This window comes from Melanerpes formicivorus, unplaced genomic scaffold (genome assembly GCF_026170545.1).
Source record: "Melanerpes formicivorus ecotype bairdi unplaced genomic scaffold, bMelFor1.0.p_v2 SCAF_68, whole genome shotgun sequence".
Lineage (NCBI taxonomy): Eukaryota > Metazoa > Chordata > Aves > Piciformes > Picidae > Melanerpes > Melanerpes formicivorus.
The window spans coordinates 362927-387234 of record NW_027142420.1 but is presented as its reverse complement, the minus strand read 5'-3'; the positions used below and the strand labels follow the sequence as shown (position 1 = coordinate 387234).

General features: G+C 45.1%; 1 protein-coding gene across 9 annotated transcripts in view; it reads left to right on the top strand.

Moving 5' to 3' along the window:
• Nucleotides 1–24308, top strand: part of GPHN (gephyrin) — a 275331-nt gene that overhangs the window by 164348 nt on the left and 86675 nt on the right. For 4 of the 9 annotated variants that reach the window (XM_068162859.1, XM_068162861.1, XM_068162867.1 and 1 more), the window contains 4 exons: nt 768–1040; nt 2305–2412; nt 9305–9439; nt 23661–23717. In XM_068162859.1, the coding sequence (XP_068018960.1) occupies nt 768–1040; nt 2305–2412; nt 9305–9439; nt 23661–23717 (573 nt within the window). The remainder of the gene's footprint in view (nt 1–767; nt 1041–2304; nt 2413–9304; nt 9440–23660; nt 23718–24308) is intronic. The other 5 variants (XM_068162862.1, XM_068162865.1, XM_068162860.1 and 2 more) reach the window with 3 other exon arrangements.

Here is a 24308-nt window from a genome sequence, read left to right as displayed (position 1 = left end):
GAAGACCTTATTGCCTTTTACAACTACCTGAAGGGAGGTTGTAACCAGGTGGGGGTTGGTCTCTTCTCCCATGCACCCAGCACCAGTACAAGAGGACACAGTCTCAAGCTGTGCCAGGGGAGGTTTAGGCTGGATGTTAGGAAGAAATTCTTCCCAGCAAGAGAGATTAGGTTTTGGAATGTGCTGCCCAGGGAGGTGGTGGAGTCACCATCCCTGCAAGTGTTTAAAACCAGGCTGGATGAGGCACTTAGTGCCATTGTTTAGTTGATTAGATGGTGTTGGGTGATAGGTTGGACTGGGTGATCTCAAAGGTCTTTTCTGACCTGGTTAATTCTGTGATTCTGTGAATTGTGAAGGAATGAAACAGGGATGATTTGAAGGTGATATCTCTGCAGGGATAGAGTAAATGTTTTTATTCTGTGTCAGTGCAGCGTTGTCCTGCTTGCTGTACTACACATTCATAAAAACTTCACTCATTTTCTGAAGTTTTAATCCAATATGATTTTAATTACAATACCCCTGTTGTACAACTTTCTTGATTTGCATTTAAAAAAGCAAGCAAAAGTATATAAGAGAGTCCCCAGTTCTCTTCCTGAGTTTGTTTTTTTCACCCTCTATGAGCAATTGCATGGGGAATTTCAGGTTTTGCTTATGATGGGGTGAAAAGACATGCCTGAATCCTCAGTATGTTTCAAAAGTAACTCTGAAAAAACCACTGACCTCTGCAGGTGACTTTTCATAGTCGTTTCTCTTCTTGTTGTGCATAGGAATGCTTTCAGTTTATACTGCCAGCCCTACCTCATGCCATTGATCTTCTGCGGGATGCCATTGTAAAAGTAAAGGAGGTGCACGATGAGCTTGAAGATCTACCTTCACCACCACCTCCTCTTTCTCCTCCTCCAACCACCAGCCCTCACAAGCAGACAGAAGACAAAGGAGTGCAGTGTGAGGAAGAGGAGGAAGAGAAGAAGGATAGTGGAGTTGCCTCAACAGAGGACAGTTCCTCTTCACACATAACAGCAGCAGCCATTGCGGCTAAGGTGAGTTTGGCTTGTTTCCCTGGAGACCCCTTAGTTTCTGTCTCAGGTACTTTCCACCACTGTCTGTCTGCATGTGAAGGCCATACACTTACGTCTCTCTGGTCAAACAGACTGTCATTGACTGCAAAGTATAGCTTCACAGAAAGATACGAATCCTGTCTCAGTGATTTCCAGTTTCAGTGGTCAGTCTGTTGCTCATTATCCTGATGACAGTGTGCATTTTGATGCCACCGTTTGGATGGGACAGGCAGGGGGTTCTTAACTCCAAGTACTCGTGTGCCTGAGCACGCATAGTCCAGGAGGTGCATGTTAAGGAATGGCAACGACGTTTTTAAAGCCATATATATTTTACAAAGAAAGAGTTGGTTTCTAAAAGCAGTGATTAAAAAGTATGTCAGAGAGGTGCAGCAGGCTAAGTAATAAGCTCTCACATTACTGTATGCCAGGGTGCCTCTCTCCATAAGAGATGTGAAATTCTGCCACAAGTCTAAATATCATCTCATTCTCTTTATAGCTGTGCCCTAACCAGGTGTCATAGATCAACATTACTCAAACCAACATAACAAATTTGAGACTAGAGAAGGCAACAATTAGATAGGAAGTGCAGACCGTTTCAGTCTGAGTTTTAAATGTTTTTCAAGGAATAATTACATTACCTGAAGCACTCTATAAATGCTTACCTCAGTTTTATCTCTTCAGTTTTCAGATGCAAAGACAATTTTATTCCTGTGTGTTTGGAAAGGGTTGGTTTGTTTTTTCCCAAACACTTTGTTCTGTATTTACTCCTATGATGAGAGTTTTTAATTCCCATTGTAAGAGTTGGATGTCTAAGTAATTCAAAATTATACTGAACAATTTCTAAAGCAAAGCAGCAACATTTTAACTCCTGAACTGTGAATTCAGGTCTGAAGCATCTTGACATTTCTAAGACAGCTGCAGCTGGAGATCATCTCCTCATGTGCAGAAAATCCTGGTTACATATGTCTTTACAGGGATAAATTAAGGTAATTACCACTTGCAAATTTCAGTTTTTATTAATGCAAACTTAAAATTGTTTACTTTCTTTTCATATAGGCACAGGTAAATAATAACAATTACAATTTTTAAAGGCAGAAAATAACTGGGATCTGAACTGGCTGTGTTCGTATGAGTTTGGCACTTCAATGTCACACCTGTATTCACCTCATTCCCTTTCAGTCATTTGCTTGTACAGTTTCATGTTTTCCTGTCACTATATTCATAGCTGTTATGTGTTGTGCATTAGAAGCATCCATCCTACACCAGTTCAGCTGTTATCATGGCAAAAGGTGAACAGCCCATCCCTGGCCTCATCAGTTATTGCCATCACGCAGCAGGCAGTGCAGAAGAACCGGTAAGACACTTCCAAGAGGCTTTCGCACTAACAGTAGCTAAAAATACTCTGCCTGCCTCCTAGCCTACTGTGTGAAGAGAAAATGTTACTTATTTTCTTCTAAAAAAGACACATCAGTGCTGTCTTTTAGAGAACATGCTACAGAAAATGTTCCATTTAAGATGCAAGGCTGAACAAGGTAAAGCTTGTGTGTGGTATCACTTCAAACCATTTGGCTGCTGAGATAATCGCTGCTATAAAGCCTGTGTTTCTGGTTAATCATCAGCTTTAGCATCTAATATATTCAATAACTGAATAGAATTGAAATAATCTGCTAAAATTACTGCTTTGGAGCTTTGGAGTTTTGGTAACTTTTTCATTTGCCTCGCTTTGCCTTTTTTCTCTGAGTTGTTTGTTTGCCAACATAAACAGAGCATTGGCACCGGGTGTTCATGGTTTGCTGTCACTGCTTGCAGCTTCCCCCTTCTTGGTGTGTTGTGTTTAGAAGTAGAATTTCTCAAAAACAGACTTGAGAAGTCAGAATATACTGAACTCACAATTTACTTGATTTTAGTGAATGGTAGGCAGCTGTTTCAATAAAGGATAGGGAGAATGCTGTTTATTATAACCCAGAGGTTATGCTTGGGCTCTAACAAAATACTACACCTTATTTTCCATCTTTCAAAGGTTTAGTCTAGGCTCAAATCAAGATAGAATGGTGGCTACAGTATCATTAGGAATGAAATGTAATTTACTGCATCCATAACTGTGGATTAGAGAAGCCTGAGGAAGCCAGTTGTCCTGGTGACAGTTGTGCTGTCTGCCCGGTTTGCCCCAGGTGGGGTGTAAGTTCTTGGGAATATGTCGCTGGGTCTGGTGACCACAGGCTGCACATTTTTGTTCCCTCAGGCCCACAGTAGTTTTAACCATCAGTCAAATAGTCTCAAGCTGTGCCCAGGGGAGGTTTAGGCTTGAGAAAGTTCTTCCCTGAGAGAGTTGTTGGCCGTTGGAATGTGCTGTCCAGGGAGGTGGTCCAGTAGGCATGAAGTCTTGGGTGACAGGTTGGACTTGATCTTTGAGGTCTTTTCCAACCTTGTTGACTCTGTGATTCTATGATAAAGAAGTCATTGAGAACCTCAGCCTTCTCCATGTCACTCGTCACCAGCTCACCTGTTTCCTTTCTGAGGGGGCCCACACCTTCCTTAGGCTTCTTTTTGCCATTAATGTACTTGTACACACTTTTGCTTTTCCCCATGATCTCCCTGGACAGTAATTACTATCCAGGTTGTCACAGCACTGTCAACCAATTCAGCAGTCCTGGCTCACTGGAGCTTGAGACTGGGTCCTCTTGTTCTGGTGCTGGTTGCTTGAGAGAAGAGGCCAACCCCCTCCTGGCTACAACCTCCCTTCAGGGAGTTGTAGAGGGCAATGAGGTCACCCCTGAGCCTCCTCTTCTCCAGGCTAAGCAACCCCAGCTCCCTCAGCCTCTCCTCACAGGGCTGTGCTCAAGGCCTCTCCCCAGCCTTGTTGCCCTTCTCTGGACACCTTCAAGTGTTTCGATGTCCTTCTTAAACTGAGGGGCCCAGAACTGGACACAGGACTCAAGGTGCGGCCTAACAGAGGTACAATGACTTCCCTGCTCCTGCCGGCCACACTGTTCTTGATGCAGGCCAGGACGCCATTGGCCTTTTGGCCTTCTTGGCCACAAAGGTGTTCAGGAGGAGACTTGACAGGGTGCTTGGTTGCATGGTTTAGTTGATTAGGTGGTGTTGGATAATAGGTTGGACTCGATGATCTTGAAGGTCTCTTCCAACCTGGTCTGGTCTATTCTATTCTGTTCTGTTCTATTCTATTCTATTCTATTCTATTCTATTCTATTCTATTCTATTCTATTCTATTCTATTCTATTCTATTCTATTCTATTCATCTTTCTCTAGTCATAGGACCATAGAATGTTAGGGGTTGTAAGGGACCTCTGAAGATCATCAAATCCAGCACAGGTCACACAGGAACACATCCAGATGGGGCTGGAAAGGCTCCAGAGAAGGAGACTCCTCAACCTCTCTGGGCAGCCTGCTCCAGGGCTCTGGGAGCCTCCCAGGGTAGAAGTTCCTCCTCATGTTGAGGTGGAACCTCCTGTGCTGGAGTTTCCATCCATTGCTCCTTGTCCTATCCCAGGGTGCAACTGAGCAGAGCCTGTCCCCTCCCTCTTGAGCCCAGCCCTCAGATATTTATAAACATTTATTAAATCCCCTCTCAGTCTTCTCTCCAGACTACAAAGCCCCAGGGCTCTCAGCCCCTCATCACAGGGCAGTGCTCCAGTCCCTCAATCATCCTGGTGTTGTCTGCTGGTATCCAGGGAAAAAAATCACTCTTGCAGAACAATTTGTTTTTTTGTTAAAACTTGTTCTCTTGATCTGAAAAGCACAGATTTTCCTGCCAAGCAAATGATAATTATGGAAAGATTTTATTGCAATAGCCACCACTGTGCTTTGCTTTATGAAGCGTTGGTGGATTTGTTGGTTTTGCATGGAGGCAAAGCAAACTGTGAACTGCAGTTGTACATTATGGAAGATCTATGGAAAATAAAGTTAGTTTCAAATCCCCTCCTGTCACCACCACCTCCCCTTTTCCCCATATCTGCCCCTTTTCCACTCCACCTGCTCTATTTTCCCCTCAAATCCCAGAGCACCTGGGCTCTGTTGTAGAGTCTTCTCCCACCCCAGGTGTGGCCACTTGGCCCTCTCCACCCACTCACTTTTTCAACCGCCCCTCTGCCCCCCAGAAAGGCAGAAGCCCCAAGCTGAGCCCATCTGGGCTGAGGGTTCCTTTTCTCATCACTGGTGAGTGCCCCTGGTGCACACTGGGTGGTGGTGGTGGTGGCAACAAAGGCCGGGAGGCCTAGTGCCCCCTGATTAGGTAGGAATAGGGTTGATGACTACTCCAGTATCATCCATGGGTGCTGGTTGGGGCTCCTTACTGGAGCTGAGCTTCTCTGTGTGGTATCTTGGCTGGTTGAGGGTCTTGCCTCTGGCTCTGGGATGGGTGCAAAACTGGTGGTGGTGGATCAGGAGCTGTTTAGGCAGGGTGAAAGATGGTGTAGAGGGAGCAGGAGCTGTTTTGGGAAGATGAAGTGGGGTGCTGGTGGGGGACAAAGGACTGGTGGGCGCCCTGGCTAGGTAGAAGAGCTTGTTGAATGAAGAAGCTGAGGGAGAGTAGGGTTAGACTGGATCTTTGAAGGAAGCTCTTCAGTGTAAGAGTGGTGGGGACTCTGTAATAGGCTGCCCAAGGGAGTTGTGGATATCTCCTCTGTGGGGCCAGGTTGGATGAGGTCTTGAGCAGCTGAGTCGAGTTGAAAAGCATCCCTGCCCATGATGAGGAGGCTGGAACTAGGATCTCTGAAGTGCCTTCCAACCTAAGTCATTCTGTAATTCTATGATGCTTATCTTGTTCTCAAGTAATTGCAAGTTAGGGATGTTAAGAGTTGGAGTCACTCTCCATGGCTTGAGACAAATAGGCTTCAGCAGTGCTAAACACCAAATTGCATTTTGGAAACTCTATGCTTTCTAGATCACATTTGATGAAGGAGGCTGTAGTTTAATGACTAAAATAAAAACGTGGATGGTATTCCCAGTTCTGCTCTGTGATAAACTCTGGAACTATTTAAACTCTGAGGGTTTTTTCCCCTGCTTTTGAGGGTTTTAGTAAAGTACATTATTTAATAGCTCCTAAACTCCACAGAAGGCTAACTGGCTAATCATATGGTCTTTTTCATACAGGATTGCCAGCTGGATGATCTAACGGTCTTATCCAGCCTTTGCATCTATGATTATACTAATCACAAAATGTTAGCAGTTGGATGGGACCCCCAGAGATCACTGAGTCCAACTCCTCTAACTAATGGTAAAACAGAAAGGGGGAAAGAACAGCATCCTTCTGCTTTCAAAAAGGAAGCACATTAAGAGCTAAATCTTTTCTCAAGGGCAAAAGAGAAGAGAGAGCTGCTGACTTTTCCTTTTCTTCCTTCTTGTCATCATTTAGTTCTCTAATCTGAAAACATTTGAAGAATTAAAACTCATTTTCCTTTTACTGTAGGGTGTTTATTTTTATGTTTTATCAACATATAGTTGTTTTTTTCTGTGTTATCCTTAGTCATGGAAGTTACAGGGAAGCATGAAAAGTTGCAGATAGTGTTGGAGCTATACCCATACAAAACTTAGGGATATTTTTGTGTTTAACATATTAAAGATGGAATTTCAGGAGAAAAAGAAAACAATTGATATGGTGCTTTTGCCTACAAACTGTTTCCATGTTCACAATATCATTGTCCCTGTTTACTTCTATGTGTAATACATCTCTAAGACGCCATTTGAAAATCAGAATAGTCAGAGTAGGAACCAGCTAGGTACTGTTTCTGGAGAGGAATAATCATCCATAATGAAAAGAAACTATGATGACTTCATAATTTATAGTGGAAACTGCAGCACCACATTCCTTAGCCTTGAAAGACCCTCTGCAGAAAGCTGTTCTTTTTAAATGACTGGCAAAAAATATTGCCAGTGTAGAGAGGCAGCAGGGCAGAAAGCAGGCAGTCGGTGGCACACAGAGTACGAAATCCATTTCCATGCAAGTTACAAACAGATTATAAACATGAGCAACTCTCAGTTTTATGGTAAAATAAGGTTGTCTAGCTATAACCCACTTCCTCTAAGTTGCTAAGTAGTCATAGCCATTATTTATAGGTGGAAACCAAAGAGTTGGAGGAGGGGGAAAACCTCCATTACAAAGCAGTATTTCATGATGTGAATCGTAAGATTTGTCATTTTAACTGCACAGAGACAAGCAACAAAGCTGTCTAATAACCCTAATGATGGGGTTCTTTTGGTATCTCTTTTGGAACTTGAACATCAGTCTGAGCTAGGAAACTTGTAATGAGGAAAAACATCTTAAAATATGTGTGCAGATATTCCTTCAAGAATCTGGATTTCTGCATTTTCTGGTCAGTTGTGATGCAAAAGTGAATTGCGGGAAGTAAGAGCAATCTCATGTGGCAGAAGTGCTGCCTGTGAAAAGAGAAGAGCTTGAAATCATGCTAGCAAAATCATAGAATGGTAGGGGCTGGGAGGGACCTCTGGTGATCATCAAGTCCAACCTGCCTGCTGAAGCAGGATCACCTGGGGCAGGTGACAGGAACACAGCCAGACAGGTCAGAAGAGTCAGAAGGAGTCTTTGCAGTGGAATACCAGCTGCATTTTGTGCTGCAGAACCAGTGTTAGAACTCAGATCTCTTCTCTGAGGTGTGTCATTTGGATGAGCCAGGGAATTCCAGACCTGTCAGCCTGACCTCAGTGCCAGGCAAGGTTATGGAACAGGTCATCTTGAGTGCAATCACACAGCACTTACAGGATGGCCAAGGGATCAGGCCCAGCCAGCATGCATGTAGGAAGGGCAGGTCCTGTCTGACCAACCTGATCTCCTTCCATGCCCAGGGGACTGCCTGGTGGATGTGGAGCAGGCTGTGGATGGAGACTGCGTGGACTTCAGCAAGGCCTTTGACACCATCCCCCACAGCAAACTCCTGGGCAAGTCCAGATAGGCAACACCTGTAGCTCTTCCCTTGTCCTCTGATGTAGTCACTCCATCCTATAAAGTTGCAAGGTTGGTCCAACGAGACTTGCCCTTGGTGAAGCTATGCTGTCTGTCTCAAATCACCTCCCTGCCCTCCACGTGCCTTAGCATAGCTCATAGGAGGATCTGTTTCATGACCTTCCCAGGCACAGAGGTGAGGCTGCCAGGTTGGTAGTTCCCAGGGTCCTTCTTTTGGCCCTCTTTGAAAATAGCTGCAGTGGTTCCTTTTCCAGTAACCCAGGGACTTCACCTGGTTGCCAGGACTTACCAGATGTCATGGAGAGTGGCTTGGCAACTACATCAGCCTGTTCCCTCAGGACTACGGGATGCATCTCATGAGGTCCCATAGACTTAGATGCGTGCAGGTTCATCAGGTGGTCATGACCCTAATCTTCCCTTATGGCAAGAAGGACTTGGCTCCCTCAGTCTCTGCTCCGATGTCCATCCACTTGAGAGGTATGGGGAGAGAGGTAGCCAGAGACAACTGGGGCAAAAAACATTCCTGAGTACCTCAGCCTTCTCCTTGTCCATTGTTAGCAGCTTGCCAGCTGTGTTCATCAGGGCAAATATGCTTTCCTAGCCAATATGCCGGGGGGGGGGGGGGGGGGGGGGGCGGGGCGGAGAGGAGGGAGAACTGAACTTTCTCTCAGAATGCATTTTAAACCAAGTGTTGGCTTTGGATGGTAGCTTCCAGTGCATTTGCTGGTGTTCCCTCCAGAAAAGCCTGTAGGTTTTGCATCACAAACCTTACACCCAGAAATTTTGTAGCTGAAATAAAGTCTTCATTACACAGAATGAGGAGTATTGGCTCACTACAAGACATTTCTTATGAGAAAATTTCTCACTGTGTGACATTTCTTCAGAGGGGTTCAGTCATTACAAACAAACGGTTTTCTGTTCAGAATATTGTCCCCTAGTTAGAGAATGGGAAGTCTGTCACCCTTCATGCCATGGTGGAAATCATTCTTGGACATTTGGTTTGAAACAGAGGTTTAAAGGAAAAGCACTGCTTTCTTAGTGTTTTGTGTTGTAATCTGTCTGATGCATAGGTTTTATCAGGACAAATAGTATCTTCCATGCTGCTTCAGTCAGAATACGATCTCATATATTTGCTAGGTATTTGTTACTGGAATTACAAGAACATGCCACTAACCATTGCCAGCACTGGGTTTGAGAAGGTAGGCAAACTGACCTGTGGGACATTCCTACGTTTTTGATGCAAGGTTTTGAGTGATTTTTAAACACAGTATATTTTTAACTTATTCCTGTCTCTCTTCTTTTTAAGATTCCAGATTCCATCATCTCTCGTGGTGTTCAGGTGCTTCCACGTGATACAGCCTCCCTCAGTACTACTCCCTCAGAATCCCCTCGTGCCCAGGCCACTTCTCGTCTCTCCACTGCATCCTGCCCAACACCAAAAGTAAGTAGATTTATGCCTTGCTGGCTCCATGCTCAGACCTAGTTTATCACATTAATGACGTTGCCTCTGTGGAACAAGGTTGGTTCGCATGCCAGGGTTGTATTGTTCCAAGTGGTAGATATTGGCAAGACAGTGTAGATCGTTCCATGGGTATTGTTGCACAGTTTAATAGTGTGTCCACCAACACATTATGGTTTCTGAAGTTTCATATTACTTCTTGCAATATCAAAAACAAGTATGAAATTGTTAACAACCTGAATGTCTTTAATGTTCTCAGGAACATAGATAATCCTGCCACTGAGTAAGAGTGTTAAGCAAGTAGGAGTTTCTCAACAAAATGTATGTGCATATTTCTAGCCTGGGCTGGGGCAGTTCTGTGCCCCTCTTTATTATTGCTCAGTTCAAGACAAACTAACTGGTTTTGCTCAAACTTAGATATTTGCTGCCTGACATTTGGAAACAAAAACCAGCCTAAATTGAACAGAAAGAAAGTTTTAATGCCAACCTTATGAGATTATTATTGAGCTCTTAGTGATTAAGATTTAGTATTTGATCATTGAAGTGAGCTCTCTTATCAAACATTGAATAGTATACATCAGAAGCTAAGTGGAATGACCACTGGCAAGGGCTGTGATGTTTCCTTTCAGCAGGAGAAAACTGTCTGAATCCGCTCTGTGCGTTCACATCGCAAAGATCTTTCTGTGGCATACGCAAATAGAGCCATAGCAGATAGCAAGCAATAACATTATTCCTCATCTAATTCATGATCCTTGAATATAATTCTGCCTCCTAAAGTGATTGCCAGCATCTGCTAGTTCTTCTTTCCTGCTGTCTCCTTCTTTCCTGTCAGCAAACAAGATTTGTAGGCAACCACACATAGAAATGTTTTTGTTTAGCCTGTGGGATTGTTTTGTGCAATACTCACCTTCACTGTAATGGGATCAAAAATACTCTGATGGACAGCATACTTGAAGTTCACTCTACAGTCTGCTTTTCTCAAGATGTTCAGTGAATTCCATCTGCAAGTGGCTCCTTCATTTTTTGCTAAAGTCACTTGTGCGATGAGTTAAAAATAAAAACTCGAAGGTAATTGCATTTGAAGGCTCAGAGCAGAAGAGCAATAAGGAGCAGAGGAACTGCACTGAGTTTTATGCCTGTTGAGAAAACCAAAGTGCCCAAAGAAAACAAAAGGAGGACTAGTAAACAGGCATAAAGACAGTGGTGCTGAGAAATGGGGTTAGATGAAGCCTATCTATTTTCAGGAAGGTTGTTGCCATGGGAAAGAGCAAAGTATCTGCTTGTGAAGCAGAATGCACTCCCCTAGACTGCCTTCAAAATTGCAGAGATTACAGAAGGGAGCTACAAGAACTTTGAAACAGGTTAAAATCTGTTTCAAAATATGTTTGGGGAAGTTAGTTGAGCTGAGATCTTAGCCATATTGGATCATGCTTTGGTATTTCACGTCAAACCTTGTTTTTAATGTATTGCTGTTCCAAATGTGTGAGAGTGAGTGCACCACTTCTGTAACAGGAGTTGTCGTGCCACATCTGGCTAGCCTGGCTTTTCTGTGATGTGTTTTGAAACTGGGTGGTATAAGCTTATGTAGGGAAAGAACCAGGAAAGCTCAACTGGAAAATAGACCTGAAAGCTGGTCCCATCTGTTCCTGTTACCTAGAAGTTGCATTTTCCATGCAAGTATGAGCTTCTTTGCCACTTAGTTCTTGGTTCATTTTACTTCTTGAAAACCAAACTACTCATTATCTTTCTGTTCAGTCCTGTTTGGTGCCTTCCAGTTCTCAAACATCATCTGAATTTGTCAAGAAATATGGATTGTTAATGTCTAAAAAAGTGTTTCAAAACACAGTGTCTTTCCTTCTGGATCTTGGCTTTCTAATACCGCAATATGAATTAAGTTTACGCTGGACCTCTTGATTCACACAGTAGGCAGAATGAAAATCAATTGCACTTCAGCATCCAGTTGATAATCCAGGGTGGAGGTTGTTTTTCTTCTTGCGTCTGCAAATGTGTATCTTTTAAATATTCTCATTTACTGATTAAAAAAACAATCTAATTTCAGGGCACCAAAACATGCATCTGTGAATTGAAACAAGAGAGAGGAAGTTTCAGGGAAAACCCCCACAACTGAGTACTCTTTGATGATGCAGATGGGTTGAGGGGGGTCAGCCACAGAGCCAGTGATACTGTATTTCTCAGTCAACTGCATATTGCAGTTTACTTTATTGTACCGTTTTCTTGTAATTTTTTGTCCTAAATGTACATAAACCCTTAAATCTCTCTTGCTGAATTTGCTGAATAGCAGGAAGTTGTGTGTCTCTTGCAGAAAAAAATTAACAAATCAGCCTTCTGTAGGCTACTGCTGCATGGGGATACTGGAGAGCAGCTATGGGAGAGTGCATTGCTCACACTCCTGGCTGATCTGCTAGATATCCTTACCCTTTCCTTAATGCCTTTTACAGGTGCACACAGATCATGGAGACAAAATGCAACTTGTACTTTAAAATTTGCTTTACTGTATACCCTCTAAGTTTTCTGAAAATCTCTAAGAAAGTGGCAAATTATGAACATTGAGTTGAAACCTGTATGTTTCAAAAGTTTAATTTCCTGATAAAAGTAGTAATTACAGTTTTTACTGTAGCCTCTTGGGAGGTCAGAACGCCTCAAGGCACATTTCCATGGGGACTACGTTTTCTGTTGTTAAGTACATCCCCAAAACTGGGCAAGCTTCTTTTTGTTAGCGTTTAATAAATCTCTGTGGAATACCTTCCTTGTTCTCTAAATTGCATTTGAGCTTCTAGCAAGCCCCACTGTGACTCAAAGACCGTCTGAACTGTATTTATAGCAAATGGATTCGGAAGAGAGGCAACCCAAGGTTTATTCAGGGGAAAACTGCACTAACGGCTCTCCCTTATTCAGTCATTCAGCCATAAAGTTGATAGTGATCACAGCAGGTATTTTTGTCTTCTACAATATGGTTTTGGTCTTTTTAATGTTTTGCTGCTTTCTCAACAAGGCTAGATGAATTTGCTGAGTGCTCACATGACTAAACTTTAGGATGACACAGTGTGCCTTGCAAGTTTTCCTTGTAATCTCCACGTCCAAAAGCAATAAATAGACCAACTATAAAATGCCTTTTACAACTGGAGGGAGTTTTTATGTTTGCATCACGTTGCACTTGCAGCATAAGATTTTAGATCTGTAACTTCAGATAACTCTCAAAGAGTATATCCAGAGCAAATGACTGAGTCATTCCTTCAGATTCCCTACTCCTAGGGAGATGATATTAGTACAAAAGAAAATTAGAGCTTTCAAGTGGAAGTCTTCACTTCTCCTATACATAAATGACGTGATTGGTATTTAATTGTCGTCATGTGTCGGTCAGATGAAGCAGATACAGAAGACTGAGGACAAGTTTTAAATTGCCACCAGGAAGACAGTTCAATGACAAGAGGTGTTCAAAGTTCTTTGCTTTGCAAGATCATCGATCTCACTTCAATGTGCAAAGTTTCTTTCACTGTTACCTTTTATTATGAAAGATCCTAAGGAACTTGCTATAGTACCGTTAACATGAGAGTCGTTTGGGATATTTTTCCTCTTCAGTCTTGCTACTTCATTCCTGATACTCCTAATATTCTGCTTAAGAAAAGGTTTCTCTACTTTCTGGGGTTTTGCCCCTTCCTTAGCTACGCATTAGCAGATGGGAGCAGTTAGGAAGATGCTTTTTTTATCAGTTATTGTTGCAAATTTTTCAGTAGAAATGCTGTGTATGTTTCAGCAGAAGAAAGATCACGCAGCTCAACTGAAATTCTTAGTTAATAGAGCAGTGCAGGAGGTTGCAAAACAGGTAGCTGTTTATAGAGACATGAGCTCAGACGTGTGGTCCTACTAAAATGTAAATGTTGTCTTGATTATTTGTGTATTTAATCTTAGGGTTTTTTCAGTGCACGTTCCAGGCTTACAAAAAAGCTCTATTCAGTGAAAAGAGATGCCAAGAGAATGTCTAGTGGAGTAGAAAGCAGCCAGCCTTGCCTTAAGATGAGGAATCCTGCTTTACCAGTACACATCAGTCTGCTGTATCCTTGCAGCTTCTTCTCAACAAAATAAAGCAGCAAATCAACTACTAATTATGATACTACAATTTTTTCCATGTAATAATGGCCTCCTTCCCTCATTGTTTAAAAGGACGACTGAGTCTCAACAAGCCGTCTTCTTAGTTAACATTTTAGTTAAAACTGCTGATTGTCATTAGCTAAAAACACTAAATGCCTTGGATTCAAAAGTCAGACTTCATTACTACAAAGGAAGTAGTTTTATATGCTTGGTATATAAAGAATTTCCAAATGCATCATAAATAATAAGAGCAAAGTCTGCTCAGATTCTTTCTAAAATGGAAGATTCAGTTTGTTGGAAGGTTGGAAAATAGGAGTAGTGTTTTGGAGGTTTTTTGTTAGTACCAAAATAGATCCATCAATAAGTCTCTAGAGGGGCAGCACAAAGATCTGTGTCATCAAGTTTGAGCTGAACACTGAATTTCAGTAGAAGCACCTGTTGGTCTCAGTTTTATTTATTGAATATCTGGGGGTTTGAAGTGGTGCCATACCCACTGGTGACTGGAGTCTGTTTTAACTAGTATAGCAATGCCAGAGTCCAGTTCCCTTCATGGTCTCATGCCTAGGAACGATTTACAGCAGGACTAAAGAGGGATGCTCACACATGCATTGCATAAATTCTAATCTAGGCATGGATATGCTACATCACTTTGTCAGTTCCTCCTTGAAATGTTGGGGGTTTGGGTTTTTTGTTGGTTTGTCTTTGGTTTTCTTAATTAGATTTGGGGGAGAGAGGTTTTGTTTCTTTCTGTGCTTTTGGCAAATGCCAGGTGCTGGGTTTGGTATACTTTCAGATTCTGGTAATTCCAGTTTGAGATTACTTTTAAAATAAAGGAGATGATGTGCATGCTTCTCACAGTTCCCTTATCCATGTTTTTAGAGTTTGTATCCAGAGTCTCTGGTTTCAATTCTGATGCATCAGAAGATGAGGGGTCTGGGCTGGGTTATTGTTGTTTTTGCACAAGCAGCAAGGTCATTTCCTGTGCCTTTGTCCAGTGTCTTTTTCTAGAAATGGCTGTGACCCCACTTCTGCATTGTTGTTTCCTAGCTCCATTTTCAGTGTCCCCAGGGTTGGTCTTGTTACCAGCGCTTATTGACTCTGTCGGTGCCTAACAATCATTTTGATGTCTTGCTGGAGCTGGCCTCTTGGAGCAATATTGACTTCTCATCTCCATTTATTCTCTTTCCCTTGGGGCTGTTAGTTCTTATTACCTATGCCAATTGATTTATTTTTATTTCTTTATGAAATGTGGTTTCAAGCTAAAAACTCTGCATCTGTGTGCCGAATTTTCATGTAGCATGTGTTCTGTTTGTAGGAATTAGGTTTTCACTGCTTCTCTTTTTCAGCGTATCATAGTATCATTCAGGGTTGGAAGGGACCACAAGGATCATCTAGTTCCAACGCCCCTGCCATGGGCAGGGACACCCCACAATAGATCAAGCTGTCCAGAGCCTCATCCAGCCTGGTCCCTGCTGATAGGTAATTCCAGCCATTGGTACATGAACCTGATTTAAACAGCAGCTCAGGTCTGGGCAAGCTTGCTTCTGTCCTTCACTATTGGCAGCACTGATCCACAGCACTTGTTAGGTACCAGGTGTTGTAGGACAGGTAGGTGATGTTATTTTAAAACAAAAAGGATTTCAATTACATTTTCATGGATGTGGAGCACCAGCTGTCAAGTCCTCCACAACTTCTCTAGGTTTCTTCTTATGCTGGTATCCGTTAAGTCAGCATCACATGTGCCTTTTGTACTCTTTGGGAGCCACCAGCTAAAGTTTGTCTTTCCATCCGGCTCCACCACTTGAGTATGTAAGATTTGCTCACTGTCCTGTATTCTCCTTATCTAAATCTGCTTTTTATCATTCCAGCCTTCTCTCTCAGTGGCTTAGCTCTTTGTTTTGGTCTGTAAACCATTTTAGAGTGTCTCGTTTTACTGATTGGGTATCTCCAGAAGCTGCATGAAGGTGACCTAAATGACCTACTAATGTGTGTGCCATCACCACACTTTCCTTATATGTGTTTTACAGATCCTTGAGGACAAACCTAACAGGCACTTGACCTCCAAGAAGTTTACTCTTTCCTTTAAAGTCCCACTGGTCTGTTTGCATCAAGAAAGGATTTTCTTTGTTATTCTGAGTCTGAATTCAAACATCTCTCCCTTGATTTTGCTGCTAAAAGTGGTCCAGGAGAGCAGATGTCTTAGCTGGTTTGCTTCATAACCTACCTGTGCCACCATCAGGCCACTTCTAGATGACTTCATTGATGCCACAGCTTTGACTGTGACCACCAAGCTGTCTTTGATAGGATCTGTCATAGTGTCTGAAAATGTTTAAAGGGCAGTGTCCTCCACTGCAATAGGAGCAGCACTGTCTATCTTGTGGCTTTTAGAACTGCAGTTCAGCTTAGGGCAACCATTGTCAGTTTGGAAAAGAAGGTATACACAAAGAATTCAAAACTTCACAACCTGGAACTTACCATGGTTTTAATTTTCCCTTAAATATGAATTTCTTTCCTGCTTGCCAAGACAGAGTTCTGATATATGTGAGAGGAGTCTGGTGGTGTTAAAAGTTTTAGCAGGAGCGGGAGGAGCAAATTCTGCTTTCCTTTGTGGGGAAAGCCAGAGGCTGCAGGCACAGGCAGGGAGAAAATGTGACAGCAGACACTGAAAAAAATTTCAAAGCAGGACTGAAATAAGAGGATTGAAAGTACTGAATTGCAGAGAAATTGGATGTACAGGCTAAGTGATAGGTGTCTGGTATAGAGCAAAGTGGTATTTGTGACTCTTGAGTGATGAGGCTCCAGGGCTTAGGGTGCTTTGAAGAAGAGTAGGAAGTAGCTTGGAGGCAGGAGGCAGAAAGAGCTTTATGACAAAGAAAAGGGCTATGGTCAGGAAGATCTGGGAGCCTTGAGTGGGTGTCAGGAGAAGCATGCAGCTGGGTCTCAGAACACTAATGTAGAACCCGGCCCCGCCTGCGGGTGCGCGTGCCCCCTGCTCTCGAACCCGGCCCCGCCTGCGGGTGCGCGTGCCCCCTGCTCTCGAACCCAGGTGCGCGTGCTTCCTGCCCTAGAACCTGGCCCCGCGTGCCCCCTGCTCTCGAACCCGGGTGCGCGTGCCTCCTGCCCTAGAACCTGGCCCCATGTGCGGGTGTGTGTGCCCCCTTGCCCTAGAACCCGGCCCCGCCTGCGGGTGCGCGTGCCCCCTGCTCTCGAACCCGGCCCCGCCTGCGAGTGCGCGTGCCCCCTGCTCTCGAACCCAGGTGCGCGTGCCTCCTGCCCTAGAGCCTGGCCCCGTGTGCGGGTGCGCGTGCCCCCTTGCCCTAGAACCCGGCCCCGCCTGCGGGTGCACGTGCCCCCTGCTCTCGAACCCGGCCCCGCCTGCGGGTGCGCGTGCCCCCTTGCCCTAGAACCCGGCCCCGCCTGCAGGTGCGCGTGCCCCCTTGCCCTAGAACCCGGCCCCGCCTGCGGGTGCGCGTGCCCCCTTGCCCTAGAACCCGGCCCCGCCTGCGGGTGCGCATGCCCCCTGCTCTCGAACCTAGGTGCGCGTGCCTCCTGCCCTAGAACCTGGCCCCATGTGCGGGTGTGTGTGCCCCCTTGCCCTAGAACCCGGCCCCGCCTGCGGGTGCGCGTGCCCCCTGCTCTCGAACCCGGCCCCGCCTGCGAGTGCGCGTGCCCCCTGCTCTCGAACCCGGCCCCGCCTGTGGGTGCGCGTGCCCCCTAGCCCTAGAACCCGGCCCCGCCTGCGGGTGCGCGTGCCCCCTGCTCTCGAACCCGGCCCCGCCTGTGGGTGCGCGTGCCCCCTTGCCCTAGAACCCGGCCCCGCCTGCGGGTGCGCGTGCCCCCTGCTCTCGAACCCGGCCCCGCCTGTGGGTGCGCGTGCCCCCTAGCCCTAGAACCCGGCCCCGCCTGCGGGTGCGCGTGCCCCCTGCTCTCGAACCCGGCCCCGCCTGTGGGTGCGCGTGCCCCCTTGCCCTAGAACCCGGCCCCGCCTGCGGGTGCGCGTGCCCCCTGCTCTCGAACCCGGCCCCGCCTGTGGGTGTGCGTGCCCCCTGCTCTCGAACCCGGCCCCGCCTGCGGGTGCGCGTGCCCCCTGCTCTCGAACCCGGCCCCGCCTGTGGGTGCGCGTGCCCCCTAGCCCTAGAACCCGGCCCCGCCTGCGGGTGCGCGTGCCCCCTGCTCTCGAACCCGGCCCCGCCTGTGGGTGCGCGTGCCCCCTTGCCCTAGAACCCGGCCCCGCCTGCGGGTGCGCGTGCCCCCTGCTCTCGAACCCGGCCCCGCCTGTGGGTGTGCGTGCCCCCTGCTCTCGAACCCGGCCCCGCCTGCGGGTGCGCGTGCCCCCTGCTCTCGAACCCGGCCCCGCCTGTGGGTGCGCGTGCCCCCTAGCCCTAGAACCCGGCCCCGCCTGCGAGTGCGCGTGCCCCCTGCTCTCGAACCCGGCCCCGCCTGTGGGTGCGCGTGCCCCCTAGCCCTAGAACCCGGCCCCGCCTGCGGGTGCGCGTGCCCCCTGCTCTCGAACCCGGCCCCGCCTGTGGGTGCGCGTGCCCCCTAGCCCTAGAACCCGGCCCCGCCTGCGGGTGCGCGTGCCCCCTGCTCTCGAACCCGGCCCCGCCTGTGGGTGCGCGTGCCCCCTTGCCCTAGAACCCGGCCCCGCCTGCGGGTGCGCGTGCCCCCTGCTCTCGAACCCGGCCCCGCCTGTGGGTGTGCGTGCCCCCTGCTCTCGAACCCGGCCCCGCCTGCGGGTGCGCGTGCCCCCTGCTCTCGAACCCGGCCCCGCCTGTGGGTGCGCGTGCCCCCTAGCCCTAGAACCCGGCCCCGCCTGCGAGTGCGCGTGCCCCCTGCTCTCGAACCCGGCCCCGCCTGTGGGTGCGCGTGCCCCCTTGCCCTAGAACCCGGCCCCGCCTGCGGGTGCGCGTGCCCCCTGCTCTCGAACCCGGCCCCGCCTGTGGGTGCGCGTGCCCCCTAGCCCTAGAACCCGGCCCCGCCTGCGGGTGCGCGTGCCCCCTGCTCTCGAACCCGGCCCCGCCTGCGGGTGCGCGTGCCCCTTGCTCGTTTTTGTGAAGAGTAACATTTTTGAACGCCTCAACCAGTTTGCTCGGAGCAGTCTGACCTCAGTGGCATACAGCTCTGTACGGGCTAATGAAGCTTTCTGCTTCCCAGCACTCTTCACAGTCTGTGGGCGAGAGCCTGTCATGCAATTTTTGTACCCTTCCCCTGGGCTCTGCATGCCTCTGCCACGACCAGTTGTTGGGTTTTGTTCCTCGTCCTTTATCATCTCTTCATGTCTTGGACAACATGAAGCATCCGTGCTTTGTTAACTGCACAGTGAAAGTAAGAACCCAACTCTCAGATGCCCAGAGATCAGATTTGTAAGAGACTTAGGAGATGAAGTCACTAAGGATAGCAACATAACATGCAATGTTTGTATTTATTGTAGTCTTTTTTGCCGTCGCTGTGCCTTTTACTTACCCACTTTTAAGTTTTGTTTCAGACATTGGTTTTCACTTAGGTCAAGAGATACTTCTGAAGAACTGAGCTGCCACAGGGGGTGTAAAGTAATTGTATTACAGAGTCTCCTGTGTAAAGACAGGGCTGTGTTTTCTTTGCCATTATGTGTGCTAACCACGTTGGTCTACTGATGATATCCATGTGCTAAACTGTGGAACTGTAAGAAAATCACCTTAGTTTTTTTCACTGATTGGTCCCCCTGCACTTTGTTTCTTCCCTCATCTGTATGTGGAGCATATGAGAAGTACTAAAGAAATAACTAGCAATAGACAAAGACTAGATGAGTATTGTGAATAAAATTCATGGTGGTGTGATGATGATAACTTTTTGTCTCCATTAGCACTCAGCTGTGTTTGTAGGGTCACCGTTTTCAAGAAGTGCAGCAAGTCTAATGAAACATTGATGCTATGCTGCAGTCCAGTGCACAGGCAGGGATATGTTTCTTGGTGGAGAACGTGTCTTTGATAGCTGGAATTCCCTTTGTTTGAAAATGCTTCCCATTTATTTAGGAAATCCCACCTAGCTGGTGTCTGTGCGGCCTAAAAATGCAGAGCTAAAAGTACTTTCAAGTGTGAGTCTGTTTTTCATGCACGAGTAGAGAAGTTATGCATAATGCATTTGTTAGCTTAAAAGAATTTGATTTGCTGCAGTATCAAAACTATATTCAGCTGTTCGTTAACACTAGGAAGTGCTGGCTTGGTGTAGATCACTGTTTGCACTGGAACAGAAAACTGTCACCAGAGTTGAGGTTTCTGTGTCAGAATGTTCTTGGTGAGCAGACAGTAAGGGTTGTAAAGCACCCTGGCCACAGCAGTGTTTTATTCCATCCTGTTTGGGCGTTGGCAGCCACAGTCCCAAACGTCACATTTATTGACAAGCAGAATGTAGTTGCTGCACTAATGAAATGTCTTCTTGCCAGCCATGGGATATTTACAGGGGATTGCCTTTTTCTGGGTGTCAGTGTTCCTCACTAGTCTGCAGTCTGGTGCAGTGTGTACTCTGACCAACATTGGTAGGGGGAAGAAAGAGCATTTCCCATCTTTGTAAGATCTGACCTCCCTTCGAGGCACTTGCCTTCAGTGATTTGGCCATCACATAAAGTTTTTTGTTCCTGGCCAGCTGATGTAAAACCATTGCCACTGGGGTAGTGCTTCTGAGATGCATTTCTGTTACTATGAATGGTGTGAGAATTTGTGTGAGATAACGTTAAGTATTTGAGGCTGTTTCTCTTCCTGTGGAGCTCTTGCTTCAAATAAATCCAACTAAAGCCAGAGTCTCCGATTAGCCAGTTGATCAGAGCTGTTGTTTGTGTCTGAGGAGTACAGATGCTGGTATATATATCTTTAAGATGTGGACTTTTACATTCTTTATTCTGGAGTGAAATCAGGGTTCATTTCTTATGGGCTCTGTTAGAAGGTAGAGAAACAGTAATTTGAAGCCATGTGCAAAACTTCTGCTTAGGAAACATAAAATGTCTGCTCTTCAGTGCCAAAGTCTTTCACTCATCTTGTAACAAGTCCATTAAGCACATCTGAGCTGTCCTCTTTGCTTGCTGTTTGGTTCTGGTTTCCCTGTTTTCTTCTGCTGCCTTTCTATCTTACTCTGCTCCCATTATAACTCTGCCTGGATTTTTAGATGTCAAGAAGGGAGACCTTGTGATTAATTTTTAGCTATTATCTTGTACTGTTGAATAAGAAAGGGATGCTAATACAATCCATTTATCTTAACCGTCATTGCATTCCACTCTGCCATTTTCCTGGAATGTTGCCTCCACACACAACTTTCTTCCTTCATTCCCCTGAGTATCTTCATTCTTCTACTTCAGAATGTTGTGAAACTCTTACATCTTCTGGGTAACATTTTGCCAATAACTACTCAGTATTGCTCCCGCATCATCTCTTGATCCACTCACCTAGCCTGTGTTGTGTCATGAAAAGAAATAAATCATAAACCTGAGGCAGAAGGATGCATTTTCATTATCACCACTGAGGTTCTTTTTGTTAGGCCTATGTCTTGCTTAGTAGTATTGCTTTCATTTTAAAAATGTGTGATAGGAAAACGAAAGGCCTTGTTTTTAGCTCACACTGGCTGATGGGGACAGAAATAGACATCCTTTGGATTTAGAACACATGCATGCACATCTTTCAGCCTAACCTTTCCTAGTGAAAAGTGTTTGTCTGTAGGGGGGTTCTTCTGTCTAGCCAAGTTTCTGCCAAACAAGAAATGTGTAATACCTGCCATTTTCTGAAATACTGACTGATCAGTCAGCTTCCTACAGAGCATCACGTAGGAGCTGACCAGAGAGAGATACAGGCATACCTGAATTCCTTTCTGTGGCATTTACTGGGGTAAGGGAAGGGAGTGGGGGGTTACTTGTACTGTCCCTTGCTTCTTGGTAGTACCCTGTAGTATAGTTTGTGCCATGCTCACATCACTCTTGATTCATCCCTTGAGAAGCATCCAAGCTGCAGTTCGCAAGGTTCCTGCAGAAAACACCTTGTCGTGTATTAACTGTGCCATGGGCATAAGAGTTGGCCTTAGCCTATGTTCTTGAAATTTACACATTGCATATGTATTTGTATATTTTGAAGAAAGAAAGAGTAAATAATACCAGTTATAAGCACCTGTAATATCTCTGAACCCATTTCTTACTGGGTCCTAAAACTTGGATGCAGCTTGAGCAGCCCCAACACCCACGCTGGTGGGCAGTAGAGGGCAAACGTTTTGCCCGAGGACAACGCACACTGCTGTCACTTACAGCTTTTGCCTCAGTTTCTGTGGTGTGTAGCATTTTCTCAGTTTCCTAGTTCCATGTCACTGTGTGAGACTAACAACATTTGGGTTTTTCTTATGTTTTCTCTTTCCCAATGAAAATATCTTTTTGTGAAGTTTTAAATTAGTAATATGAATTGGTGTTCCACTTGACCACGTTTTGTCTGCCAGTGGTAGTATCTTAGCCAGGATACTGGGCCAAGTGTCTTTGCTCAACCTTCTGTTGGTTTCTTTTCAAACAAGGATCTTTTTTGCCCTGTTGAGGCATCTTTCTTTTTTTCCCCCCAGAAAATCAGGAAAAATGTAGCAAGTAGGTTGCATCAGGATATATTATAGAATAGAATAGACCAGACCAGGTTGGAAGAGACCTTCAAGATCATCATATCCAACTCATCAACCAATCCAACCCATTTTGATTGAATCTGTCTCCTAGAGGAGATGAATGACAATTTTTCTCGTGGTCAGTATGGTAGAAGTGCTTGGAGCTGTGCTTGGAGTCCCATGAACACAGTACTGTGGGTGTTTCACTTGAGATTTGAACAGATAGCATTTGAATGCCTTAAGACCGGGGAAGAAAAGCAGCAATTCATGGTAATGTTTCCAGTGTCTTTTGCTAGTGGACATCCCATCAGAATTAAATATTTAAATTGTTAATATATTGGTTAGTTCAAATATTTTCTTGAGTGCAAGTTAAAAAAAAAAAAAGGGGGGTGGCCAAATAACTCAGCTGTGTGTGTTTTAAATACAGATTTCTCCATTTTGCATGGGTGATGTCCAAACAACCAGGGCAGTCTGACCCGTGGCTTTGTTGCTGTGCTCCAGAGAGCATCAAGCCCAGTTGAATTTCCACGGTTCATTCAGTTGTTGGGTGATTTCTTAAAGACAGCTAATGGAGTTTGAAAGGGTTGACCTCAGTTGTGTGGGACTTTGTTTTACATAAGCTGTGACAACCGTCAGAAACCCAAAACTTCCAGTTCAGTCTAGACTCAGACTAGAATAATATCCTTAAAGTAATGTTTATTGTCTTCTTCCTTGCTAAGTCAAATGACAAAAGTTCAATTTACAAATAAAAGAGGTTTCCTTACTGGATTCACAAATCTAAAAAGAACTTTTATAGTAAATGGATGTTTTATTATACATGCTTCTAACATTATGAAGCCCCCTGGGCAGCTATGCATTCTTCCATCCTCTGCATCATCTAGGAAAAAACCCTGACATAATAAAGGAAAAGTAATCAGGAGATGTTGGGTGAGCAGTTATGTTTGTGGTATATTTAAAACAAAAATCTAATGTTGGTCTGGCATTAAAATTTTCTGGTTGGGCAGCATAATTTTTAACTGGGAAATTGATAGCAGTGGCTAACTAAAATCTCTGGGCCTAGGTTGATAGGAATCTGTATTGCATTCTGTCAGGTATCAGCCATGATACTTGCTAGCTGATACTCCCAGCTGACTATGATCATTTGTAGAAGGTGTAGGGTGCCTTTGTCCTCAGTTAGAGCTTTAGGACCTCGTTATTCATCACATCCAAATCAGATAAGTAAGATGTATTCCTTCAGAAATGTTAGTGAATTCAGCATGCAATGTATGTGCCAGCTTGGTAAGATACTGAGGTACAGATGGTCAGCAAAGCAAGTGTGAAATGCCATGATAAAGCATCATTTATTCCAGAAAGTAGAGTCTGTGTCTTTGTCCTCTAGAGGTGTCTCAGAGAGTCAAATTGATGTCTTGCATGTACTGCTAACTGATTGTGTGGAAATTTTTTTAAGTTCACTTTTTCTTTATTCTTCTGTCTTTTTACCCATCTTCCCCCATTGTAGCAAATTAGACGGCCGGATGAAAGCAAAGGAGTTGCTAGTAGAGTTGGATCCCTCAAAGTAAATATGTTTCTAACATTTATTTTGCAACTTTTCTTCTATAGCCTACACTTTTCCTTTTGAAGGGGGAGGTGAGGGAGGGAAGGGGCTTTTCCATTTCTCACCACCTCATCATTTTTATTTCAGTATTCTTATTGCTGTTGGGTCACATTTTGTTTGTTTCTGTGCTACACATAGAACAACCATCTGAAGGCAGGCTGCTCTTAGCTAGCTTTGAATGTCACCACAAATAAGAGATGTTAACAACATTCCCTAATTTCACGATCATGATTAAACCACTTCTCTGATCTGTGTTGTTTGTTGTCTCTTAATTGCCTGTTACATGGAGAAGTGACTTACTCATCTTCAAACTACTGCTTCCCACCTAGAAATATAATTAAACTTTTATAGTGCTCAGACTTTTTGCATTTAATCCTGCAAATGACCATGATGAGAGAGCTGAATATTTCATGTATATTTAGCCTTTAAATCAGAAAAATCAAAGTAAATAAAGAGGAATTGAGAGAGAATAACAGAATGTGAAGCTAGGAGCCAGGGGTCTGCTAATAATTAGTCCTCCTGCCTTTTTTGTTTGTATGACCATACTCAGAT